The 25002-nt window shown below is 40.8% G+C and overlaps 1 protein-coding gene across 1 annotated transcript in view; it reads left to right on the top strand.

Annotated features, from left to right (window-relative positions):
• CHN1 (chimerin 1) overlaps positions 1-25002 on the top strand; it is a 445886-nt gene that overhangs the window by 142185 nt on the left and 278699 nt on the right. Inside the window, exon 5 of the mRNA XM_053698471.1 lies at positions 10210-10241. Coding sequence (XP_053554446.1) covers positions 10210-10241 — 32 coding nt within the window. The remainder of the gene's footprint in view (positions 1-10209; positions 10242-25002) is intronic.

Genomic DNA, 25002 nt, shown 5'->3' with positions numbered 1-25002 from the left:
GATGAAAATTTACCTGACGGAGTTCAGGTTATCAAAACTCCTAAATGCTTGCCGTGTCCTTCATTCCATTCCACGTCCGTCAGTGGCTCAGTGCATGGAAGTAATCGGCTTAATGGTAGCGGCAATGGACATAGTGCCATTTGCGCGCCTGCATCTCAGACCGCTGCAATTATGCATGCTAAGTCAGTGGAATGGGGATTTCTCAGATTTGTCCCCTCTACTAAATCTGGATCAAGAGACCAGAGATTCTCTTCTCTGGTGGCTATCTCGGGTCCATCTGTCCAAGGGTATGACCTTTCGCAGGCCAAATTGGACAATTGTAACAACAGATGCCAGCCTTCTAGGTTGGGGCGCAGTCTGGAACTCCCTGAAGGCTCAGGGATCGTGGACTCAGGAGGAGAAACTCCTCCCAATAAATATCAGACTTTTCATCCAGGGGAGTGGGAACTCCATCCGGAGGTGTTTGCTCAACTGATCCATCGTTGGGGCAAACCAGAACTGAATCTCATGTCGTCTCGCCAGAACGCCAAGCTTCCTTGTTACGGATCCAGGTCCAGGGACCCGGGAGCGACGCTGATAGATGCTCTAGCAGCTCCTTGGTTCTTCAACCTGGCTTATGTGTTTCCACCGTTTCCTCTGCTCCCTCAACTGATTGCCAAGATCAAGCAGGAGAGAGCATCGGTGATTCTGATGGCGCCTGCGTGGCCACGCCGGACCTGGTATGCAGACCTAGTGGACATGTCATCCTTTCCACCATGGACTCTGCCTCTGAGGCAGGACCTTCTAATACAAGGTCCTTTCAATCATCCAAATCTTATTTCTCTGAGACTGACTGCATGGAGATTGAACGCTTGATTCTATCAAGGCGTGGCTTCTCCGAGTCAGTCATTGATACCTTAATACAGGCACGAAAGCCTGTCACCAGGAAAATCTACCATAAGATATGGCGTAAATATCTTTATTGGTGTGAATCCAAGAATTACTCATGGAGTAAGGTTAGGATTCCTAGGATATTGTCCTTTCTCCAAGAGGGTTTGGACAAAGGATTATCAGCTAGTTCTTTAAAAGGACAGATTTCTGCTCTGTCTATTCTTTTGCACAAGCGTCTGGCAGAGGTTCCAGACGTCCAGGCATTTTGTCAGGCTTTGGTTAGAATTAAGCCTGTGTTTAAAACTGTTGCTCCCCCGTGGAGCTTAAACTTGGTTCTTAAAGTTCTTCAAGGAGTTCCGTTTGAACCCCCTTCATTCCATTGATATTAAACTTTTATCTTGGAAAGTTCTGTTTTTGATGGCTATTTCCTCGGCTCGAGGAGTCTCTGAGTTATCTGCCTTGCAATGTGATTCTCCTTATCTGATTTTTCATGCAGATAAGGTAGTTCTGCGTACCAAACCTGGGTTTTTACCTAAGGTGGTTTCTAACAAGAATATCAATCAAGAGATTGTTGTTCCATCATTGTGTCCTTATCCTTCTTCAAAGAAGGAACGTCTCTTACATAATCTGGACGTAGTCCGTGCCTTGAAGTTTTACTTACAAACTACTAAAGATTTTCGCCAAACATCTTCCCTGTTTGTCGTTTACTCTGGACAGAGGAGAGGTCAAAAAGCTTCGGAAACCTCTTTCCTTTTGGCTTCGGAGCATAATTCGCTTAGCCTATGAGACTGCTGGACAGCAGCCCCCTGAAAGGATTACAGCTCATTCTATTAGAGCTGTGGCTTCCACCTGGGCCTTTAAAAATGAGGCCTCTGTTGAACAGATTTGCAAGGCTGCGACTTGGTCTTCGCTTCACACCTTTTCAAAATTTTACAAATTTGATACTTTTGCTTCTTCGGAGGCTGTTTTTGGGAGAATGGTTTTTCAGGCAGTGGTTCCTTCCGTTTAATCCTGCCTTGTCCCTCCCATCATCCGTGTACTTTAGGTATCCCATAAGTAATGGATTATCCGTGGACTGGATACACTTAACAAGAGAAAACATAATTTATGCTTACCTGATAAATTTATTTCTCTTGTAGTGTATCCAGTCCACGGCCCGCCCTGTCCTTTTAAGGCAGGTCTAAATTTTAATTAAACTACAGTCACCACTGCACCCTATGGTTTCTCCTTTCTCGTCTTGTTTCGGTCGAATGACTGGATATGGCAGTGAGGGGAGGAGCTATATAGCAGCTTTGCTGTGGGTGATCCTCTTGCAACTTCCTGTTGGGAAGGAGAATATCCCATAAGTAATGGATGATCCGTGGGCTGGATACACTACAAGAGAAATAAATTTATCAGGTAAGCATAAATTATGTTTTTTACCTGCAGCTGGGAGCAGGTGACGTATAACTTTTTACACAGAACTTACTCTGCTGAGCTGAGGAGATTATGAGGTAAAATATCTTCCTTTTTTACATAGAGATGCTCAGGTGATATTTTCCTGTCAGCTTTTTACAGTTATACTGCATCAGTTTCAAGTGATTTAGCATATGAGTATTATGTCCCTTTAAACCCGGCACACCATCATCAGGGTGGCATATAATATTTTAATATTTTAAACATAAATCAAGCATTGCTACTTTCTAAAACTCATTGTCAGCAATAAAGCATATGCCATCAACTATAACTTGTAAGAGTAAATTTCCAATAAAGATTTTGGGCTTACTGCTGAAATCATATTAAGTACATGCCCTCAACTTTCCCACACCAGGTAAGCAGCTCACATGCCCAAACTAATGAACCAGTGCTATGGTAGTCCCAATGTATATTAAGTGACATCAGCTGCTGCTGGCTGCCAGATTCCTACCTCTCTTTGTAGTTTTGGAACCTATACTATTAACTCTATTTTATCTTGAACAGTCACCTTTCAGTACATGTACCTTATTGTTTTCAATATGGTCCTTTATTATCAAGACGGAACAGACCTGCCATGTTTCATATCTACTGAGTAGGGCCATTGACACCCAAAATAATCAGAAATATTGTTCTGTAGGATTACATTAAGTTGTATGTGAAGACGAGTGGTTTGCTCATAGCTTGCCCTGCCCCCTTGTTTTGCATGAGAATAACTAAAAGCTATGTAAAACAAAGGAATGCGCTTTTCCTTTTTTTTTTCGTTGACTTTTGTCATAAAGTTAATTTTGCTTTACTCCAACATTGGTGTGTCCGGTCCACGGCGTCATCCATTACTTGTGGGAAATGTTCTCCCCCACAGGGAAAGGCAAGGAGAGCACACAGCAAGAGCTGTCCATATAGCTCCCCCTCTGGCTCCGCCCCCCAGTCATTCTCCTTGCCGCTCTGAACAAGTAGCATCTACCACGGGGATGGCGAGGAGTTTGTGGTGTTAGTTGTAGTTTTTTATTCTTCTATCAAGAGTTTGTTATTTTAAAATAGTGCTGGCTTGTACTATTTACTCTATAACAGAAAAGTGATGAAGATTTCTGTTTAAGAGGGCTATGATTTTAGCACAAGTAACTAAAATCCATTACTGTTACCACGCAGGACTGTTGAAACAAGAGAACTTCAGTTGGGGGTAACAGTTTGCAGACTCATCTGCTTCAGGTATGACTAGTCTCCTTCAAACAACACAGGCTAATGCTAGATGACAGTCATTTTTCCCCTCAGGGGAAACGGTAAGCCATTTTTCTTTCACCTCAGCAAAAAAGATAACAGGCTTCCCCTTTTTGTTTTTTATGCTGGTAGACACTGTTAGGGGCTAAATCGATTGGTTTTTATTACAATATTATACCATTTGAAATATTTTATAAGCTCACATACACTTGGGAACGTTTTTTATTGATCTGGCTTGTTTTAGACACCTAAATCTAGTCAGGAAGGCCCCTTCACTCTAGTGTGCTGAGGGAGGAAGCCTCATTTTGGCACTTCAGCTGTGCAGTTGAATTTCAAGGCAGTGCATGCAGATTCATGTGAGAGGGTCCTGTGGTTCAGAAAGTGACTCCAAAAGGCTTTTTTCTGTGAATGGTGACCCCTAAGGAAGGTAAAAAGCTGCAGCAAGGCTGTAGCTGGGATTGTGGTGTGTAAAAACGGTTAAATCCAACAATTAGCTCTGGTTTGCTTGTTTTAAGAGCTAGAGTCTCCATATTTGCTGTGCAATACTTTCTAAGCATTAAGACACTGGGGTCCAAATTTCAGAAAAATCGGATATTGCCTAAATAGTTTTTTGAACATTCAGAAATAAATGTGTCATTTTATTATTTAAAGAGACAGTAACGTTTTTGTTTAAAATCGTTTTTATTGCATTGTTTGCCTGCCTAAATCTGTTTAACATGTCTGTTCCATCAGATAACCTATGTTCTGTGTGTATAGAGACAAATGTGGTTCCCCCTTCGAGTGTTTGTGATAATTGCGCCATAGCGTCCAAACAAAATCAGGACAGCTCTGTTATTTTTCATAATGTTGCCCAAGATGATTTATCTAATGAAGGTAGTGAGGATAGCTCTACATCCTCTCCTTCTGTGTCTACACCAGCTTTGCCCGCACAGGCGACACCTAGCGCGCCAGTGCTTATTTCTATGCAACAATTATCAGCAGTAGTGGATAATTCTATAGCAAATCTTTTATCCAAACTGCCAGTTTTTCAGAGAAAGCGTGATTGTTCAGTTTTAAATACAGATAAAAAGGATGAACAATCAGACGCTGACGATGCCTTATCTATTTTACCCTCACATCAATCGGAATTGGCTGTGAGGGAAGGGCTGTCTGAGGGTGAAATTTCAGACTCAGGAAAAATTTCTCAACAGGCAGAACCTGATCTAGTGGCATTTAAGTTTAAGCTAGAACATTTCCGCGCTTTGCTTAAGGAGGTATTAGCTACTCTGGATGACTGTGATTCCATGGTAGTACCAGAGAAGTTGTACAAATTGGACACATTTTTAGAGGTCCCAGTGCACGACAACGCTTTTCCAATACCTAAGAGGGTAGCGAACATAGTGGAAAAGGAGTGGGAGAAGCCAGGTGTACCCTTTGCCCCACCTCCTATATTTAAGAAAATGTTTCCCATAGTAGACCCTAGAAGGGACGCATGGCAAACGGTCCCGAAGGTTGAGGGAGCTGTTTCAACACTAGCGAAGCGCACAACTATTCCTATAGAGGACAACTGCGCTTTCAAAGATCCTATGGATAAAAAATTGGAAGGATTGCTTAAAAAGATTTTTGTTCAGCAAGGGTTCCTCCTTCAACCAGCTTACGTGTGTTATTACTGTCACTTCAGCGGCGTCCTTTTGGTTAGAAGAACTAGAAAGGTCGCTCCAGAAAGAGACTTCCTATGAAGAAGTCATGGACAGAATTCACGCATTAAAGTTAGCTAATTCCTTTATATTGGATGCCGCCTTTCAAATAACGAAATTGGCGGCGAAAAACTCAGGTTTTGCTATAGTAGCGCGGAGGGCGCTTTGGCTAAAATCCTGGTCGGCAGACGTGTCGTCCAAGACTAAGTTACTGAATATTCCTTTCAAGGGTAAGACCCTTTTTGGGCCGGAATTGAAGGAAATTATTTCAGACATCACTGGGGGTAAGGGCCATGCCCTCCCACAGGATATGCCTTTTAAGGCTAAGAACAAGTCTAATTTTCGTTCCTTTCGCAATTTCAGGAACGGACCGGCTAATAACTCCACTGCCGCTAGACAAGAAGGTAACGCGGCCCAGCCCAAACCCGCTTGGAAGCCCATGCAAGGCTGGAACAAGGGTAAACAAACCAAGAAACCTGCTTCTGCTACCAAGACAGCATGAAGGGGTAGCCCCCGATCCGGGACCGGATCTGGTAGGGGGCAGACTATCTCTCTTCGCTTAGGCTTGGGCAAGAGATGTTCTGGATCCCTGGGCACTAGAGATAGTTTCCAAGGGATTCCTGTTAGAATTCAAGGGACTTCCTCCAAAGGGAAGGTTCCACCTGTCTCGCTTATTTTCAGACCAGATTAAGAAACAGGCATTCTTACATTGTGTAAGAGACCTATCAAAGATGGGAGTGATAAACCCAGTTCCCTCCGGGGAACAAGGTCTAGGGTTTTACTCAAACCTGTTTGTGGTTCCCAAAAAAGAGGGAACTTTCAGGCCAATTCTGGATTTAAAGATATTAAACAAGTTCCTCAGAGTTCCATCCTTCAAGATGGAAACCATTCGGACAATCTTACCAACAATCCAGCAGGGTCACTTTTTGACTACCGTGGATCTGAAGGATGCGTATCTGCATATCCCAATCCACAAATCTCATCATCAGTTCCTGAGGTTCGCCTTTCTGGACAAACATTACCAGTTTGTGGCTCTTCCATTCGGTTTAGCCACCGCTCCCAGAATTTTCACAAAGGTGCTAGGGTCCCTTCTAGCGGTCCTAAGACCGAGGGGCATCGCTGTAGCACCTTATCTAGACGACATCCTAATCCAAGCGTCGTCTCTTTCCAAAGCGAGGGCTCATACAGACATTGTGTTGGCTTTTCTCAGATCTCATGGGTGGAAAGTGAACATAGAAAAAAGTTCACTGTCACCGTCCACAAGGGTTCCTTTTCTGGGAACAATAATAGATCTTTCTCACAGACGTCAGAAAGACAAAGCTTCTAAAAGCTTGTCGAGTTCTTCACTCTATTCCTCAACCCTCCATAGCTCAATGCATGGAAGTAATAGGACTAATGGTCGCAGCAATGGATGTGCTTCCTTTTGCTCGAATTCATCTAAGACCATTACAGCTGTGCATGCTCAATCAGTGGAATGGGGACTATACAGACTTGTCTCCCCAAATTCAAGTAGACCAGGTAACCAGGGACTCACTTCTCTGGTGGTTGACCCAGGATCACCTGTCTCAGGGAATGAGTTTCCGCAGACCGCAGTGGGTCATCGTCACGACCGACGCCAGCCTCTTGGGGTGGGGCGCGGTCTGGGACTCTCTGAAAGCTCAGGGCCTATGGTCGCGGGAAGAGTCACTTTTCCCGATAAACATTTTGGAACTAAGAGCTATATTCAATGCGCTCCTGGCTTGGCCTCAGCTAGCGGAAGCCAGGTTCATAAGATTTCAGTCGGACAACATAACGACTGTTGCGTACATCAATCATCAGGGGGGAACAAAGAGTTCCCTAGCGATGAAGGAAGTAACCAAGATAATCCAATGGGCAGAGAATCACTCCTGCCATCTATCTGCTATTCACATCCCAGGAGTAGACAACTGGGAGGCGGACTATTTGAGTCGTCAGACTTTCCATCCGGGGGAGTGGGAACTTCATCCGGAGGTCTTTGCTCAGTTAACCCAATTATGGGGCATTCCAGACATGGATATAATGGCGTCCCATCAGAACTTCAAGATTCCTTGCTACGGGTCCAGATCCAGGGATCCCAAGGCGACTCTAGTGGATGCATTAGTGGCGCCTTGGTCGTTCAAGCTAGCATATGTGTTTCCACCGTTTCCTCTCCTCCCCAGGCTCATAGCCAGGATCAAACAGGAGAAGGCCTCAGTGATTCTGATAGCTCCTGCGTGGCCACGCAGGACTTGGTATGCAGACCTGGTAAATATGTCATCGGCTCCACCATGGAAGCTACCTTTGAGACAGGACCTTCTAGTACAAGGTCCATTCGAACATCCCAATCTAGTTTTTCTGCAGCTGACTGCTTGGAAATTGAACGCTTGATTTTATCCAAGCGTGGGTTTTCAAATTCTGTGATTGATACTCTGGTCCAAGCCAGAAAACCTGTGACTAGAAAGATTTACCATAAAATATGGAAAAAAATATATCTGTTGGTGTGAATCCAAAGGATTCTCCTGGAGTAAGATTAAAATTCTAAAGATTCTCTCCTTTCTCCAAGAAGGTTTGGATAAAGGATTGTCAGCTAGTTCTCTAAAAGGACAGATTTCTGCATTATCCGTCTTGTTGCACAAACGACTGGCAGCTTTGCCAGATGTACAAGCTTTTGTTCAGGCTTTGGTTAGAATCAAGCCTGTTTACAGACCCATGACTCCTCCTTGGAGTCTAAATTTAGTTCTTTCAGTTCTTCAAGGGGTTCAGTTTGAACCTTTACATTCCATAGATATTAAGTTACTATCTTGGAAAGTTCTGTTTTTGGTTGCTATTTCTTCTGCTAGAAGAGTTTCTGAATTATCTGCTTTGCAGTGTGATCCACCCTATCTGGTGTTCCATTCAGATAAGGTTGTTTTGCGTACTAAGCCTGGTTTTCTTCCAAAAGTTGTTTCCAACGAGAACATCAACCAGGAAATAGTTGTTCCTTCTTTGTGTCCGAATCCAGTTTCAAAGAAGGAACGTTTATTACACAATTTAGATGTTGTTCGTGCTTTAAACAAAAGATTTTAGACAAACCTCATCCTTGTTTGTCGTTTACTCTGGTAAGAGGAGAGGTCAAAAAGCTACTGCTACCTCTCTCTCTTTCTGGCTGAAAAGCATTATCCGCTTGGCTTATGAGACTGCCTGACGGCAGCCTCCTGACCATATCACAGCTCACTCTACTAGGGCTGTGGCTTCCACATGGGCCTATAAGAACGAGGCTTCTGTTGACCAGATATGTAAGGCAGCGACTTGGTCTTCTCTGCACACTTTTGCCAAATTCTACAAATTTGATATTTTTGCTTCTTCGGAGGCTGTTTTTGGGAGAAAGGTTTTGCAAGCCGTGGTGCCTTCTGTTTAGGTAACCTGATTTGCTCCCTCCCTTCATCCGTGTCCTAAAGCTTTGGTATTGGTTCCCACAAGTAATGGATGATGCCGTGGACCGGACACACCAATGTTGGAGAAAACAGAATTTATGCTTACCTGATAAATTACTTTCTCCAACGGTGTGTCCGGTCCACGGCCCGCCCTGGTTTTTTTTTAATCAGGTTGAAATTTTTTTTCTTTATACACTACAGTCACCACGGCACCCTATAGTTTCTCCTTTTTCTCCTAACCGTCGGTCGAATGACTGGGGGGCGGAGCCAGAGGGGGAGCTATATGGACAGCTCTTGCTGTGTGCTCTCCTTGCCTTTCCCTGTGGGGGAGAACATTTCCCACAAGTAATGGATGACGCCGTGGACCGGACACACCGTTGGAGAAAGTAATTTATCAGGTAAGCATAAATTCTGTTTTTATATTATTTTTATTATAGAACATCAGGATATATTAATTGAGCAGCACTTTGGGACCTAACAGAATTAACAAATTAAGAGGCTACACTTATGTGGGATCTTTATACTTTCAAATTATAGCCCATTTTTCAGTATTGTTTCCACAAGACTTTTGCAATTTCAAAGGTGATGAATCTATATAAAACAACTTTGAAAATAGGTGCTTTGTATGATTATTTTATATATATATATATATATATATATATATATATATATATATATATATATATATATATATATATATATATATATATATATATATATATATATATATATAACAATTGTATATGGAGATTGCGGCTTCAGAAGTTAAATAATCCTTCTAATTTGAGAATAAAGTCAATATGATTTATTATCTGTATTAATGGGTATGTTTACTTTGGTTTTGATGTCCATATCTGGAGGAAATTGGGGACAGATATGAAAGAGAAAGCCTTGCCACTTTTTAAAAAAATTAAATTAGTCTTTTTTTTTCTTTAAATGCCCTCTTCCATAAGAATTCCTCTAACCTCCTATTGTAAATTTAGCAATCTTTTACTGGCCCTTCTCAGATTTTTCTTGTTGCCTGTCTAAAATCCCGTAAATTCCTCTCTTTGTAGTTTTGGTACCCTTACTTCAAATGTTAATAAAGTCATCTTTTGCTATATTCCCTTTTTGTTTTGTTTTTGTAAATCACCAACTAACATTTTGCAGATTTAGTTTTCACATCAAAAGCTGTTTTTAAAGAGTCATTGTTGATTTATGCCAGCAAACTATAGAAATGTTTACAACATGTCTTGTAGTTCTAAATACAGCTGTGAATTCGTTTTTTGTTACTATTTGCTTGTAACGTGAAAAAAACAGAAACACAGAGCTGTTTTTCCATTATACATAAATACAGCTGTTTTAGGAGCCTAATACTTCTGACTTATTTATGATGTTTGTGTATGCCTCCTTAACTTACATATGAAGTTCATTTTATCATAAAAAGAAATGAATTGTTACTTGATCTACCAGTCTGTTTAAAACTGTAAAGTCATGAGAATATTTTACTTTAAAATGTTAACCTTTCTTTATTAATTTGTAATTTAGTATATATGCTTGAGATTTGCAGTAACCACATTTCTATTATTTTTCTTTGTTTGCAGGTGGAAAACAGACCAAAGTATTATGGAAGAGAGTGAGTAAATTTCACTGGTGAAATCTAAAAACTTTGAGCTAGCACTGGTTTAAATAGCATGGATTGGAATAAAAATACAATTATAGATGATGCTGTCTCAGGGTGCTTTGTGCAGTATAAAATGAGGATTACAATAGAACACACAATTCCATATTAATATTTGTTTCTGTTTATTGTACATCTTTTTTTTTCTGCTCATCTACTGACGTTGTAAACTATATTTCTTTCTAATGACACAGTGAGTCCATGGGATCATCAATTACTGTTGGGAATATCACTCCTGGCCAGCAGGAGGAGGCAAAGACCTCCACAGCTAAGCTGTTAAGTATCACTTCCCTTCCCACAATCCCCAGTCATTCTCTTTGCCTATTGTGCAAGGAAGAGGTGAAGTGTTGTTGTCTGAAGAAAATTGATTTATTTCACTTCTAGCTAGATTTTGTTATTTTGAAAGTCAGAGTAAGATTGCTCTGTTCTTTCCTCTCAAGATTGGGTTTAGCTGTACTCCACGTTAGTCTCTTCAGCAGGGCAGTGGTGGCTTTTAAGCAATTACGAACTTGTGTTCGTAATTGCTGCGTTTTCCTAACAGGTTGCTGTCCTGGTATAGAAAGCCTGAGTAGGTTTACTCTGTCTTTCTTTTTTTCACAGGTCTCTGTGAGGAGTGGCATCCTCTCATACTTTGTGAGGTTGTCTGACTGCCGGAATTCTGGATTGCAGGTAAGTGCCTTTTTGTCTTCTGGGGCTAGGAGGCTGGCACTTAAGGGGTTAAGGGACCCTGATTTGTATCTGTAACTTCTGAATGCCTGTGTTTAGTTTGGGACACAAATCCTTAGCAGGATGGTTAATGGCAGTGGGCAGGCATAAATCTGGCATGTGTTATGGAGACTTGGAGTTAATCTTCTTCTAGGTGGGTAAGGAGACACTTGTATATTCTCAACTTTGTTAATTTTTTTGCATCTATTCCTGTTAGCAGTATGAAGCGCAATATATGCACGCTTTAATTCTATGTGGTATTCAGCCCCGCCTCCTTCTTCTCAGGGTGGCGCCATCTTGGGCTAGGTTGATTGTCAATTACCCAGCGTCGTTCTCCAGCTGTGATCGGAGCAACGTTATTGTTTTTGACTGGCTCTGATTTTGTCAGCGCACTAGTAATAATGTCTAGGATATGTGCTTCTTTTTTCCGATATGGAGAGTCGGAATTTGCAAGAGTTTTCTCCTCCCAGTGAAAATAAAGTTATTTCTTTTTAAAGACACGATGAGTCCACGGATCATCATCCTTACTTGTGGGAATTCACCTCCTGGTCAGCAGGAGGAGGCAAAGAGCACCACAGCAGAACTGCTATATATAGCTCCTCCCTTCCCTCCCACTCCAGTCATTCTCTTTGCCTACATTAGTGATAGGAAGAGGTAAAGTGAGGTGTTAGATTAGATTCTTCAATCAAGAGTTTATTATTTTTAAAGTAGTGCCAGAGTGTGCTGCTTTGTTATAGGGTGTAGCCTAGTCCATACCAGTCTCTGTAGTAGAGCTGTTGGTGGCTTTAAAGCAATAGGAACTGGTGGGACATAATTCTCACTGCACCTCCTATACATTTATGCTGCCCTAATCTGGATAGCCTAAGCACAGTTAACTCCGGCTTATCTTATTTCACAGGACTATGGGAGGGAGAGGACCTCTTAAACCTGCTGGACTGTCCTTCTGTCGGACAGCATTCAAGGTAAGTGCTAACTTTATTCATTCTGGGGCATAGACTCAGAGGAAAGTGGGCACTTGAGTTTTACTTGGAGATTACATAAGAAAGTCCAAGTATAAGGCTTCTTATGTTTGGGACATTAATCCCTTGTTTATTGGAGGTTTTTTTTCTGAGACAGCCATTAGTACAGGCACTGGGGCTGGAAGCAAAGCAGGCAAAAGAATAGGAATGGTGTTCATTTTTATGGTGGTTTTTACTTCGACTACGAGCAATGTAGTTTTAGTAGTTACGCCTATAATGGGCGGGGCTATAGTTTGCGCACTTCCTGTAGTGATTGTGCAGTTCTCAGCCGGCTGAAGTGTACGTCTTCACATGTGGCTCTACAACTGCATGTCTTTCTGTCTATTTTGGCAAGCGGTTGTAGCGTTTTTGTGCCCCTGAACATTGGATCGTTTTTTTCACAAGAGACAAGTGTTCCGGCCTGGGAGTGAGTTGGTTTGGCAGGTAGGCACCTAAGCAGAGCTGCCGAGGTGTATAGGTGTCTGTATTTACTTTGTTTTTACTTTGTTTTACTGCAAACAGAAAGGACGACAAAGTAATTTTCGTTCCTTTCGAAATTTCAAGTGAAATTCTTTCTCTTCCTATTCTAAACAGGAAGGAAACTATTCGCAATCTAAGCCTACTTGGAGACCCAATCAGTCTTGGAGCAAGGGTAAGCAATCCAAGAAGCCAGCTGCTGATTCCAGGTCAGCATGAAGGGCTTGCCCCCGATCCGGGATCGGATCTGGTAGGGGGAAGACTTTCTTTCTTCGTTCAGGCTTGGGTGCGGGATGTTCAGGATCCCTGGGCTATAGAAATCGTGTCTCAGGGATACAAGCTGGAGTTCAAAGATTTTCCTCCTCGAGGAAGATTTCTTCTTTCAAGATTATCTGCAGACCAGATAAAAAGAGAGACGTTCTTACATTCTGTAAAAGACCTCTCCTCCCTGGGTGTAATGTGTCCCGTTCATGTACAGGAACACGGGCAGGGTTTTTATTCAAATATGTTTGCAGTTCCCAAAAAGGAGAGAACTTTCAGGCCTATTCTAGACCTCAAGGGTCTAAACAAGTTTCTCAGAGTTCTGTCGTTCAAGATGGAAACTATTAGTACGATTCTTCCATTAATCCAGGAGGGTCAATTTATGGCGACAGTGGATTTAAAGGATGCATATCTTCATGTTCCTATCCACAGAGATTATCACAAGTTTCTAAGGTTTGCCTTTCTGGACAAACACTTTCAGTTTGTGGCTCTTCCTTTCGGGCTGGCCACGGCTCCCAGAATCTTCACAAAGGTTCTGGGATCTTTGCTGGCGGTTCTAAGACCGCGGGGCATTGCGGTGGCGCCTTATCTGGATGATATTCTAATCCAGGCGCCATCTTGTCAACAAGCAAGGTCTCATACCGACATTGTACTATCCTACCTGAGAACTCACGGGTGGAAGGTAAATCTGCAAGAGTTCCTTAATCCCGAAGACAAATGTGACTTTCCTGGGGACACTAATCGATTCTATATCTATGAGGATTTTTCTGACAGAAGTCAGGAAATCAAAAATTCTAGATACCTTTCAAGCCCTTCAGTCCAATCCTCGGCCGTCAGTGGCACAGTGTATGGAAGTAATCGGACTGATGGTGGTGGCAATGGACATCATTCCGTTTGCTCGATTTCATCTCAGACCTCTGCAGTTGAACATGCTCAGGCAGTGGAATGGAGATTATGCAGACTTGTCTCCTCGAATAACCCTAGATCAGGAGACAAGGGACTCTCTTCATTGGTGGTTGTCTCTGGATCATCTATCCCAGGGAACATTCTTTCGCAGACCGTCCTGGGTGATAGTGACAACAGATGCCAGCCTTCTAGGGTGAGGAGCTGTCTGGGGTTCCTTAAAGGCTCAGGGAGTGTGGACTCAGGCGGAGTCTGTTCTTCCTATAAACATCCTGGAACTGAGAGTGATCTTCAATGCTCTTCTGACCTGGCCTCAGTTGGCTTCGGCCCAGTTCATCAGATTCCAGATGGACAACATAACGAAAGTGGCTTACATCAATCATCAAGGAGGAACGAGGAGTTCCTTAGTGATGACAAAGGTAGCCAAGATAATCCTGTGGGCAGAGGACCATTCTTGCTATCTGTCAGCGATCCACATCGCGTGGCCTTGCAGGATCTGGTATATTGATCTGGTGGACATGTCATCCCTGCCACCTTGGAGACTGCCATTGAGGAAGGATCTTCTAATTCAAGGACCTTTCTTTCATCCAAATCTAATTTCTCTGAAGTTGACTGATTGGAGATTGAACGCTTAATCCTATCCAAGCGGGGGTTTTCTGATTCGGTCATAGAAACCTTGATTCAGGCGCGTTAGCCTGTAACTAGAAAGATTTACCATAAGATATGGCGTAAATATATTTATTGGTGTGAATCCAAGGGCTACTCATGGCGTAGAGTTAGGATTCCTAGAATTTTGTCTTTTCTCCAAGAAGGATTGGAGAAGGGTTTATCGGCAAGTTCCCTAAAGGGTCAGATCTCTGTCTTATCTATTTTATTAAACAAACATCTGGCAGATGTCCCACATGTTCAATCCTTTTGTCAGGCTTTGGTTAGGATCAGGCCTGTGTTCAAACCAGTTACTCCATGGAGTTTGAATTTAGTTCTTAGAGTTCTTCAAGGGGCTCCGTTTGAGCCTATGCATTCCTTAGATATTAAGTTATTATCTTGGAAAGTTTTATTTCTTGTTGCTATTTCTTCAGCTCGAAGAGTGTCTGAGCTTTTGGCGTTGCAATATAATTCGCCTTACCTTATTTTCCATTCAGATAAGGTTGTTTTACGTACTAAACTAGGGTTTCTTCCTAAGGTTGTTTCTAACAGGAACATTAATCAGGAGATTGCTGTTCCTTCCTTGTGTCCTAATCCTTCTTCTCAGAAGGAACGTCTTCTGCACAATTTGGACGTTGTCCATGCTTTAAAGTTTTACTTACAAGCTACTAAAGACTTTAGTCAGTCTTCTTCTCTGTTTGTAATTGTCTCCGGAAAACTTAAGGGTTTGAAAGCTACGGCAACCTCTCTTTCTTTTTGGCTGAGGAGTATCATCCGCTTTGCATATGAGACTGCTGGACAGCAGCCTCCTAAACGAGTAACGGCTCATTCCGCTAGGGCTGTTGCTTCCTCATGGGCATTCAAAAATGAAGCTTCTGTAGAACAGATTTGCAAGGCTGCAACTTGGTCTTCTCTCCATACTTTTTCTAAATTTTACAAATTTGATACTTTTGCCTCGGCTGAGGCTGGTTTTGAGAGAAAGGTTCTTCAAGCAGTGGTGCCTTCCGTTTAGGTTCCCTGTCTTGTCCCTCCCTTATCATCCGTGTACTCTAGCTTTGGTATTGTTTCCCTCAAGTAAGGATGATTATCCGTGGACTCATCGTATCTTTAAAAAGAAAATTTATACTTAACTGATATATTTGTTTCTTTTTAGACACGATGAGTCCACGGCCCGCCCTGTCCTTTTTTTAAGACAGGGTGTTATTTTTTTGTAAACTTCAGACACCTCTGCACCTTGGCTTTTCCTTTCTCTTCCTAACTTTGGTCGAATGACTTGAGTGGGAGGGAAGGGAGGAACTATATATAGCAGTTCTGCTGTGGTGCTCTTTGCCTCCTCCTGCTGACCAGGAGGTGAATTCTCACAAGTAAGGATGATGATCCGTGGACTCATAGTGTCTAAAAAGAAACAAATTTATCAGGTAAGCATAATAGTTTAGTGTTACACGGAACTGCTCTTGCATTTCTTTTTTTTTTTTGGATATGTCTTCAGATAGAATTATAGACAATATCCTATATACATTAAAACTGCTTGAGTAACAATATGGTTAAAGGGACACTGAACCCAATTTTTTTCTTTCACGATTCAGATAGAGCATGACATTTTAAGCAACTTTATAATTTACTCCTATTATCAATTTTTCTTTGTTCTCTTGCTATTTTTATTTTAAAAGCAAGAATGTAAATCTTAGCAGCAAGCCCATTTTAGGTTCAGCACCATGGATAGCGCTTGCTTATTGGAGAATTACATTTACCCACCAATAAGCAAGCATAACCCAGGTTCCCAACCAAAAATGGGCCGGCTCCTATTCATCACATTCTTGCTTTTTAAATAATGATAGCAAGAGAACGAAGAAAAATTTATAATAGGAGTAAATTAGAAAGTTGCTTAAAATTGCAAGCTCTATCTGAATCATTAAAGAAAACATTTGGGTTTAGGGTCCCTTTAAGAAAGCAGTTATTGTCTGGAAGTTCTGTTTTGTTTTTCCTATTAGGGGTTAACAGATTAAAGGGACAGTCTAGTCCAAAATAAACTTTCGTGATTCAGATAGAGCATGTAATTTTAAACAATTTTCCAATTTACTTGTATCACCAATTTTGCTTTGTTCTCTTGGTATTCTTAGTTGAAAGCTTAACCTAGGAGGTACATATGCTAATTTCTTAGACCTTGAAGGCCGCCTCTTAAGAATGCATTTTAACAGGTTTTTCACCACTAGAGGGTGTTAGTTCGTGAATTTCATATAGATAACACTGTGCCCATGCACGTGAAGTTACCTGGGAGCTATCACTGATTGGCTAAACTGCAAGTCTGTCAAAAGAACTGAAAAAACGGGCAGTTTGCAGAGGCTCAGATACAAGATAATCACAGAGGTAAAAAATATATAAATATAACTGTGTTGGTTATGCAAAACTGGGGAATGGGTAAAAAAGGGATGATCTGTCTTTTAAAACGATAACAATTCTGGTGTAGACTGTCCCTTTAAAAAATAAATAAATACATTTTTATTTTTTTGAACGCATATTTGAACAGAGATCAAATAGATTGTTGCCCTCTGAGCCTCATGTCTCCCAGGAAGATGCTGTTTAGGCAATGCCGCAGCTTTCTCCTTCTACGTCCCAAACCTCTATGGCCTCACATGCAGTGCCCTGCGGTTCCTCTTAAATCTCCTGGAAGAGGGTTATTTGCCTCCAGAAATTATTGCCCAGGTGTCTTAGCGGTATCTGTGGCATTATCTGTTTTTTCTATATTAAAGGGAAGTTGCAAGAGGAATAATTTAAATTCAGATATGTCGGTAGCCTCTAAAGGTGAAATCTCAGATTCGGTCAGTATAATTCCTTCTTCTGATGCTGAAGTAGTATCCTTTAGACTTAAGCCTAGACACCTTTGTGTATGGTAAAGGAGGTACTGGCTACTTGGAGCGACTCTGATACGTTTGTCGTTGTCAACCCTAAGGAATCTTGTAAACTTTATAAATGTTAGGATTCCTCTGTGGAAGTTTTTTACTGTTCCAGTTAGTGCTAGGAGACGTTTCACAGGAATGGTCGCTGTCTCATATATATATATATATATATATATATATATATATATATATATATATATATATATATATATATATATATATATATATATATATAGACAAGACAACAACAGGAACACGGCACCCAGTCTCCAGACTTCTCCAAATATTCAAATGCAAGCTGCCACACTGTGTGTTTACTGGTATGTAGTCCACAGTATCCACAGAATCAGAAACTCTCCAATGTAAAAGCAAAATCAAAATTTATTGTATCTCCATCTAAAAACGGCTTCATGCAATTTTCACACATGAGATAGGTCAAACATGTTTCGTATGGTTCATATACATTACTCCTCAGTGACCATTTCTTTTAACACAGCTCTATATGCCCTTATATACACCAAATGTAGAGACAACACCCCTATTAACCATATTAATTGCAAACACACTTGAATCATTTAACTGTTTGTTTACAGGGGTAATATTTTTGATGAATAGGAACCTATGTATTTACAAATCCAAGTTTGGAACACAGTTACATAATATGCAATGTCAAAAATTGAAATAAAGAAATTTTTTATAACATATTCTTTTAGTTAATAAACAATTTGACATCCCATTCAGAGTTTAACCCTCTTGGCACTCTAGTATCCAGCTGGAATATCCAAAAAACTTCCCTTTTTTTGAGAATCTCTTCTCTGTTGCCCCCTCTGGGGTGTCTATGAATAACCTGGATACATTGAAATGTCAAGAGGGAAACATCCAAATTGTGTTCCCTTTTAAAATGCAGTGACACTGGCGTTGAGGACTCTGGTTCTTCGATTGACCTGAGATGTTGTAAGAAACGATCTTTCAGGGGGCGTGTAGTGAGCCCAACATACTGCTTACCACAACCCTTACAGGTCAAGAGATATATTACAAATGACGTATTACATGTTGAATGTTGTCTAACCTGTAGATTGGGAAGTAAACTCAAGACCAAAATTGGCAAAATTGGCAAATGAACATGATTTGCACCTAATGCTGCTACATTTAAAGAAACCAGGCTTTAAAGACAGCCAATTCTTATTCTTGTTTGAAGGCAGCATAGATGGTGATATCATGTTACCCAAAGTCTTATTTTTACGTGAGATAAAATGACACCCCTCATGCACTAAGTCTCTAAGTGTTTCATCCACTTCTAAAATGGGTAGTGAACTCCTCACGATGTTGCAAATTTTATGATACTCCTTGCTGTAAGTAGTTACAAATTTAGGCTTATTCTCAATTTTATCCAACGTACTCTTTTGTATAAAAAGAGATTCTCTATCCAGATCTTTGGTTTTAGCATCCAAAAGCTGCTTTTCGTCATAACCCCTCTCTAAAAAGCGGTCTGTCAACTCCTTAGCATGTAATTCATATTTCTCATGCTCTGAACAGTTCCACTTGACCCTCATGTATTGGCAATGGCCTCTAGGTATTGCAGAGATGGTATGTCTGGGGTGGCAAGAAGTCGCATTCAAAATGGTATTACCAGCGATTTCTTTGCGATATAACTGCGTGTCAATTTTTTGTTTCTCAAAATCCTCTCCTCACTACTCTCAAATGTAAATTTTAAATGCAAATCGTTATCTTGTAAGTACGTTATAAATTGGGGAACCAAATCCTTGGGACCTCTCCAAATAAATATAGGCAATGTACTCCTTGAAAAGGTTAGTGTCTCCAAAGACGCGGAACAGCTCCCACCAACCCAAATATAGGTTGGCATATGAGGGCGCAAATTTGTCCCCCATGGCTGTTCCACGTCTCTGGAGATAATTGTCCCCCTCAAACAAGAAAAAATTATGTGTGAGAAGAAAATGAATCGATTTCAAAATGAACTCTTTTAGTTCATTAGTATAACCTGAGTAATTGTCCAAAAAATACTCTACAGCCTTAATGCCCTTATCATGGGGGATACAGGTGTAAAGTGAAGCAACATCTACAGATAGAAAATAAAAACTTGTTTTCCACTCTAGAACCTCTATCTGTTTAATCACATCAGTGGTGTCTTTTACATAGCTCATTAGGTTTAAAACTAAAGGCTGTAGATATGCATCAATCATTTCAGATAAGAGTTCATTTAAGGAACCAATACCCGCCACTATAGGGCGTCTGGTGGACTGCAGAGATCTTTATGGATTTTTGGCAGATAATGAAAAATTGCTGCTCTAGGATATTTAACTGCAAAGAATGCTGCATTCTTTTGTGTCACACCTCTATAGACTACCCAATCAATTATGGCATCCAAATCTCTCTGGTATTGGAAAGTAGGGTTAAAAGGTAGTTTGGTATAAACCTCTATATCTGCAAGTTGTCTATATGCTTCAAATAGATAATCCCTCTTATCCAACACAACAACTTTCCCTCCTTTATCAGATCCACGGATAACTATGTCATCCATTTTCTGTAGGGACTGTAAGGCTTGATTTTCACATCTACTCAGTTTATCACCTTTGTGAGAACCAAAGTCGACATTGGCATGTAAATCTTTAAGTTTGAGTTCCACCGTCTTTTGAAAAATATCTATAGCACTAGACCTAGTGCTGACTGGATAAAAATCAGATTTGGATTTCAACTTGCCAATGTCAACCTTAGTGACCTCAGTCATTTCATCTTCTTGCATATTGTCCTTAACCAAAGACAATAAATCAAGTTCTGCACATTTATCACTAAAATCTGTAGTTGTTGAATGGTCCTTGCTCACAGAAACAGCTGGTAATTCAGTATCCATATCACTGGAACCTGAAAAATGTTTTTTAAGGACTAAAGTCCTAACGAATCTGTTCAAATCAATAATGGTATTGAACAGATCAAAGTGTACAGAAGGAACAAAATTCAGGCCCAGTGAGAGGACTTGCTCTTGGTGTTTAGTCAGTACTCGCTTGGACAGATTTACAACATTTTTGACATTATCCACTCTGGATACTAAATGTACTTCCTGACCTGTCCACCCCACCTCCTCTGTGGATATCTGTGTGTCTTGGTTTGAATTGGAATTTCTACATGCTGTGTGTTTTGTTCTATTGAATCTACGCCCCCCTCTACGTATTTTTTTACTTTTTGTTTAAGGGGGCCCTTCCCGTTTATTGACTGTGTAAAGATGTTGATATTAGATTTATCTGTAGGGTTATCTATACATAAGCATTTGATGTCGTTGCTTTTGAGATCTGTTCTCCTGAATTTTCAAAATCAGATGAATCATATTCAGTGTCTATATCTGCAAAAGTAACCTTTTTAGTCATTTGTGATCCCCTTTTCTTAGATAATCTATTCCTCCTTCTATTTTCAGAAAAATTATAAACTTTATCATTCTCATAGTCTAACTTATCCCTAAGAATTTTTTGATTCTTAAATTGCCATAGATTATGTTTAAAGTCTTCAATAACTTTCTGTATTTTCTCGTTATGTAACTTAAATTCAGGCCCCTCAGATAAGGGGCAAATAAAATCTTGCAATTTCTGTTTATCAGCATTTAGTTGTAAACGTAGCTGCTTTTTTTTTTAGCAGTCTTGAGTCTTCTTTCAAAAGTTTGTCCATTTTGAAAAATAAGCTATCAATATTAGTGTTCTCTTCATTTTCAATGTCATCATTATTAAATAAGTCCTCACAATCACTGCTATCCTCTGCATCCGGTTTAAAAATAAAACTCGTAGTAGCCATGATAAATAATAGTGTGACAAATCTCTGCCGATAAGTAAACTTTTAAAGTTAAGGCAACAAATAAAGTTTCTTTGCTGTGATGAGAGTAAGGCAAACAAATAAAGTGTGGCAGAAAGCAGTCTCTAATACAGAGTAGCTCCAATATTCACAGCGACTGACAGTGCATGAACAGTGAAACAAACAGGCGGTCAAAATAAGCTGGATAGACGATCTACGGCTCATTCCACTAGGGCTGTTGCTTCCTCATGGGCATTCAAAAATGAAGCTTCTGTAGAACAGATTTGCAAGGCTGCAACTTGGTCTTCTCTCCATACTTTTTCTAAATTTTACAAATTTGATACTTTTGCCTCGGCTGAGGCTGGTTTTGGGAGAAAGGTTCTTCAAGCAGTGGTGCCTTCCGTTTAGGTTCCCTGTCTTGTCCCCTCCCTTATCATCCGTGTTTCCCTCAAGTAAAGATTATGATCCATGGACTCATCGTGTCTTTAAAAAGAAAAGAAAATTTATGCTTACCTGATAAATTTGTTTCTTTTTAGACACAATGAGTCCACGGCCCGCCCTGTCCTTTTTTTTTAAGACAGGGTGTTATTTTTTTGTAAACTTCAGACACCTCTGCACCTTGGCTTTTCCTTTCTCTTCCTAACTTTGGTCGAATGACTTGAGTGGGAGGGAAGGGAGGAACTATATATAGCAGTTCTGCTGTGGTGCTCTTTGCTTCCTCCTGCTGACCAGGAGGTGAATTCTCACAAGTAAGGATGATGATCCGTGGACTCATCGTGTCTAAAAAGAAACAAATTTATCAGGTAAGCATAATAGTTTAGTGTTACATGGAATTGCTCTTGCATTTCCTTTTTTGTTGGATATGTCTTCAGATAGAATTATAGACAATATCCTATATACATTAAAACTGCTTGAGTAACAATATGGTTAAGTAAGCAGTTATTGTCTGGAAGTTCTGTTTTGTTTTACCTATTGTGGGTTAACAACTTAAAAAAACATAAAAAATAAATACTTTTTTTCTATAAGGTACGACGAGTCCACGGATTCATCCTTTACTTGTAGGATATTATCCTCCTGCTAACAGGAAGTGGCAAAGAGCACCACAGCAGATCTGTCTATATAGCTCCTCCCTTAGCTCCACCCCCAGTCATTCTCTTTGCCTTCTCTAAGTACTAGGAAGGGTAAAGTGAAAGAGGTGATAAAATGTTAGTTTTTATTTTCTTCAAGCAAGAGTTTTTTCTTTTAAATTGTACCGGTGTGTACTATTTTCTCTCATGCAGCAGATGGATGAAGACTTCTGCCTGGAGGCTAATGATCTTAGCATTTGTCACTAAGATCCAGAGCAGTTCCCACAGAATGGCTGAGGAGTACAAGAAACTTCAGTGTGGGGAACGTTTTTCAGGCTATATAGCAGTGAGGCATGTCATTTTTTTTTTGGAGAGACTGTGGTATTTCAGAATTGGCTGACAGTATCCTCATGAGGGTAAGGGTAAGCAGTAATCCTAAGAGAAGAGGGATATTACTGAGCTCGCATATAGGGGCTAAGAAAAAAAAATGGTTGACACTGAGTTTGAATGTTTGTGGGCAAACGTTTATTGACCTGGGAGTACTGATAACGTTTTTGGCAGTGACGGTTTTTATACTTTATTAGAGTGTACACTTGGCCTCTGTTTTGGGTTTGAGAACCCACATGGCTAGTTTGAGACCACTCTGGTGCGGTTCATTTGGGCTGAGAGACATCGAGTGAGATGGGCGGGGCCTATTTTCGCGCCTCCGTTGCGCAGTTGTATTTGCAAGTCTAGTAGCAAACTTCAACTCCGGTGGGCCCTTGTGGAAGTTTTGGGCCAAATCGAAGCTATAACCCTGTTGTTCCAGTTCCCTGAGGGCAGGTAGGCGCCACAGCAGGGCTGTGGCGAGGTGCAGGGGGAGTTTTTTCAGGATTTAAACCGTTATTAATGATCCAGTTTTTTACATAAGGGTTAAGTGTTCCTTTCCTTGTGGGGCAAACTTAGGCCTAGATTTAGAGTTCGGCGGTAGCCGTCAAAACCAGCGTTAGAGGCTCCTAACGCTGGTTTTGGCCGCCCGCTGGTATTTGGAGTCATTGATTAAAGGGTCTAACGCTCACTTTACAGCCGCGACTTTTCCATACCGCAGATCCCCCTACGCCATTTGCGTAGCCTATCTTTTCAATGGGATCTTTCTAACGCCGGTATTTAGAGTCGTTTCTGCAGTGAGCGTTAGAGCTCTAACGACAAGATTCCAGCCGCCTGAAAATAGCAGGAGTTAAGAGCTTTCTGGCTAACGCCGGTTTATAAAGCTCTTAACTACTGTACCCTAAAGTACACTAACACCCATAAACTACCTATGTACCCCTAAACCGAGCTCCCCCCACATCGCCGCCACTCGATTAAAAATTTTAACCCCTAATCTGCCGACCGCCACCTACGTTATACTTATGTACCCCTAATCTGCTGCCCCTAACCCCGCCGACCCCTATATTACATTTATTAACCCCTAATCTGCCCCCCACAACATCGCCGCCAGCTACTTAAAATAATTAACCCCTAATCTTCCGACCGCAAAGCGCCGCCACCTACGTTATCCCTATGTACCCCTAATCTGCTACCCCTAACACCGCCGACCCCTATATTATATTTATTATCCCCTAATCTGCCCCCCTCAACGTCGCCGACACCTGCCTACACTTATTAACCCCTAATCTGCCGAGCGGACCGCACCGCTACTATAATAAATGTATTAACCCCTAATCCGCCTCACTAACCCTATCATAAATAGTATTAACCCCTAATCTGCCCTCCCTAACATCGCCGACACCTAACTTCAATTATTAACCCCTAATCTTCCGATCGGAGCTCACCGCTATTCTAATAAATGGATTAACCCCTAAAGCTAAGTCTAACCCTAACACTAACACCCCCCTAACTTAAATATAATTTACATATAACGAAATAAATTAACTCTTATTAAATAAATTAATCCTATTTAAAGCTAAATACTTACCTGTAAAATAAATCCTAATATAGCTACAATATAAATTATAATTATATTTTAGCTATTTTAGGATTAATATTTATTTTACAGGCAACTTGGTATTTATTTTAACTAGGTACAATAGCTATTAAATAGTTAAGAACTATTTAATAGTTACCTAGTTAAAATAATTACAAAATTACCTGTAAAATAAATCCTAACCTAAGATATAATTAAACCTAACACTACCCTATCAATAAAATAATTAAATAAACTACCTACAATTACCTACAATTAACCTAACACTACACTATCAATAAATTAAATAAACACAATTGCTACAAATAAATACAATTAAATAAACTAGCTAAAGTACAAAAAATAAAAAAGAACTAAGTTACAGAAAATAAAAAAATATTTACAAACATAAGAAAAATATTACAACAATTTTAAACTAATTACACCTACTCTAAGCCCCCTAATAAAATAACAAAGCCCCCCAAAATAAAAAATTCCCTACCCTATTCTAAATTTAAAAAGTTACAAGCTCTTTTACCTTACCAGCCCTGAACAGGGCCCTTTGCGGGGCATGCCCCAAGAAGTTCAGCTCTTTTGCCTGTAAAAGAAAACATACAATACCCCCCCCCCAACATTACAACCCACCACCCACATACCCCTAATCTAACCCAAACCACCCTTAAATAAACCTAACACTAAGCCCCTGAAGATCTTCCTACCTTGTCTTCACCATACCAGGTTCACCGATCCGTCCTGGCTCCGATATCTTCATCCAACCCAAGCGGGGGCTAGACATCCACTGAAGAAGTCCAGAAGAGGGTCCAAAGTCTTCCTCCTATCCGGCAAGAAGAGGACATCCGGACCGGCAAACATCTTCTCCGAGCGGCATCTTCTATCTTCTTCCATCCGGTGCGGAGCGGGTCCATCTTGAAGCAGGCGACGCGGATCCATCCTCTTCTTCCGATGTCTCCCGACGAATGACGGTTCCTTTAAGGGACGTCATCCAAGATGGCGTCCCTCGAATTC

This window comes from Bombina bombina, chromosome 1 (genome assembly GCF_027579735.1).
Source record: "Bombina bombina isolate aBomBom1 chromosome 1, aBomBom1.pri, whole genome shotgun sequence".
Classification (NCBI taxonomy): Eukaryota; Metazoa; Chordata; class Amphibia; order Anura; family Bombinatoridae; genus Bombina; species Bombina bombina.
This window is presented reverse-complemented; position numbering and strand designations above follow the sequence as displayed.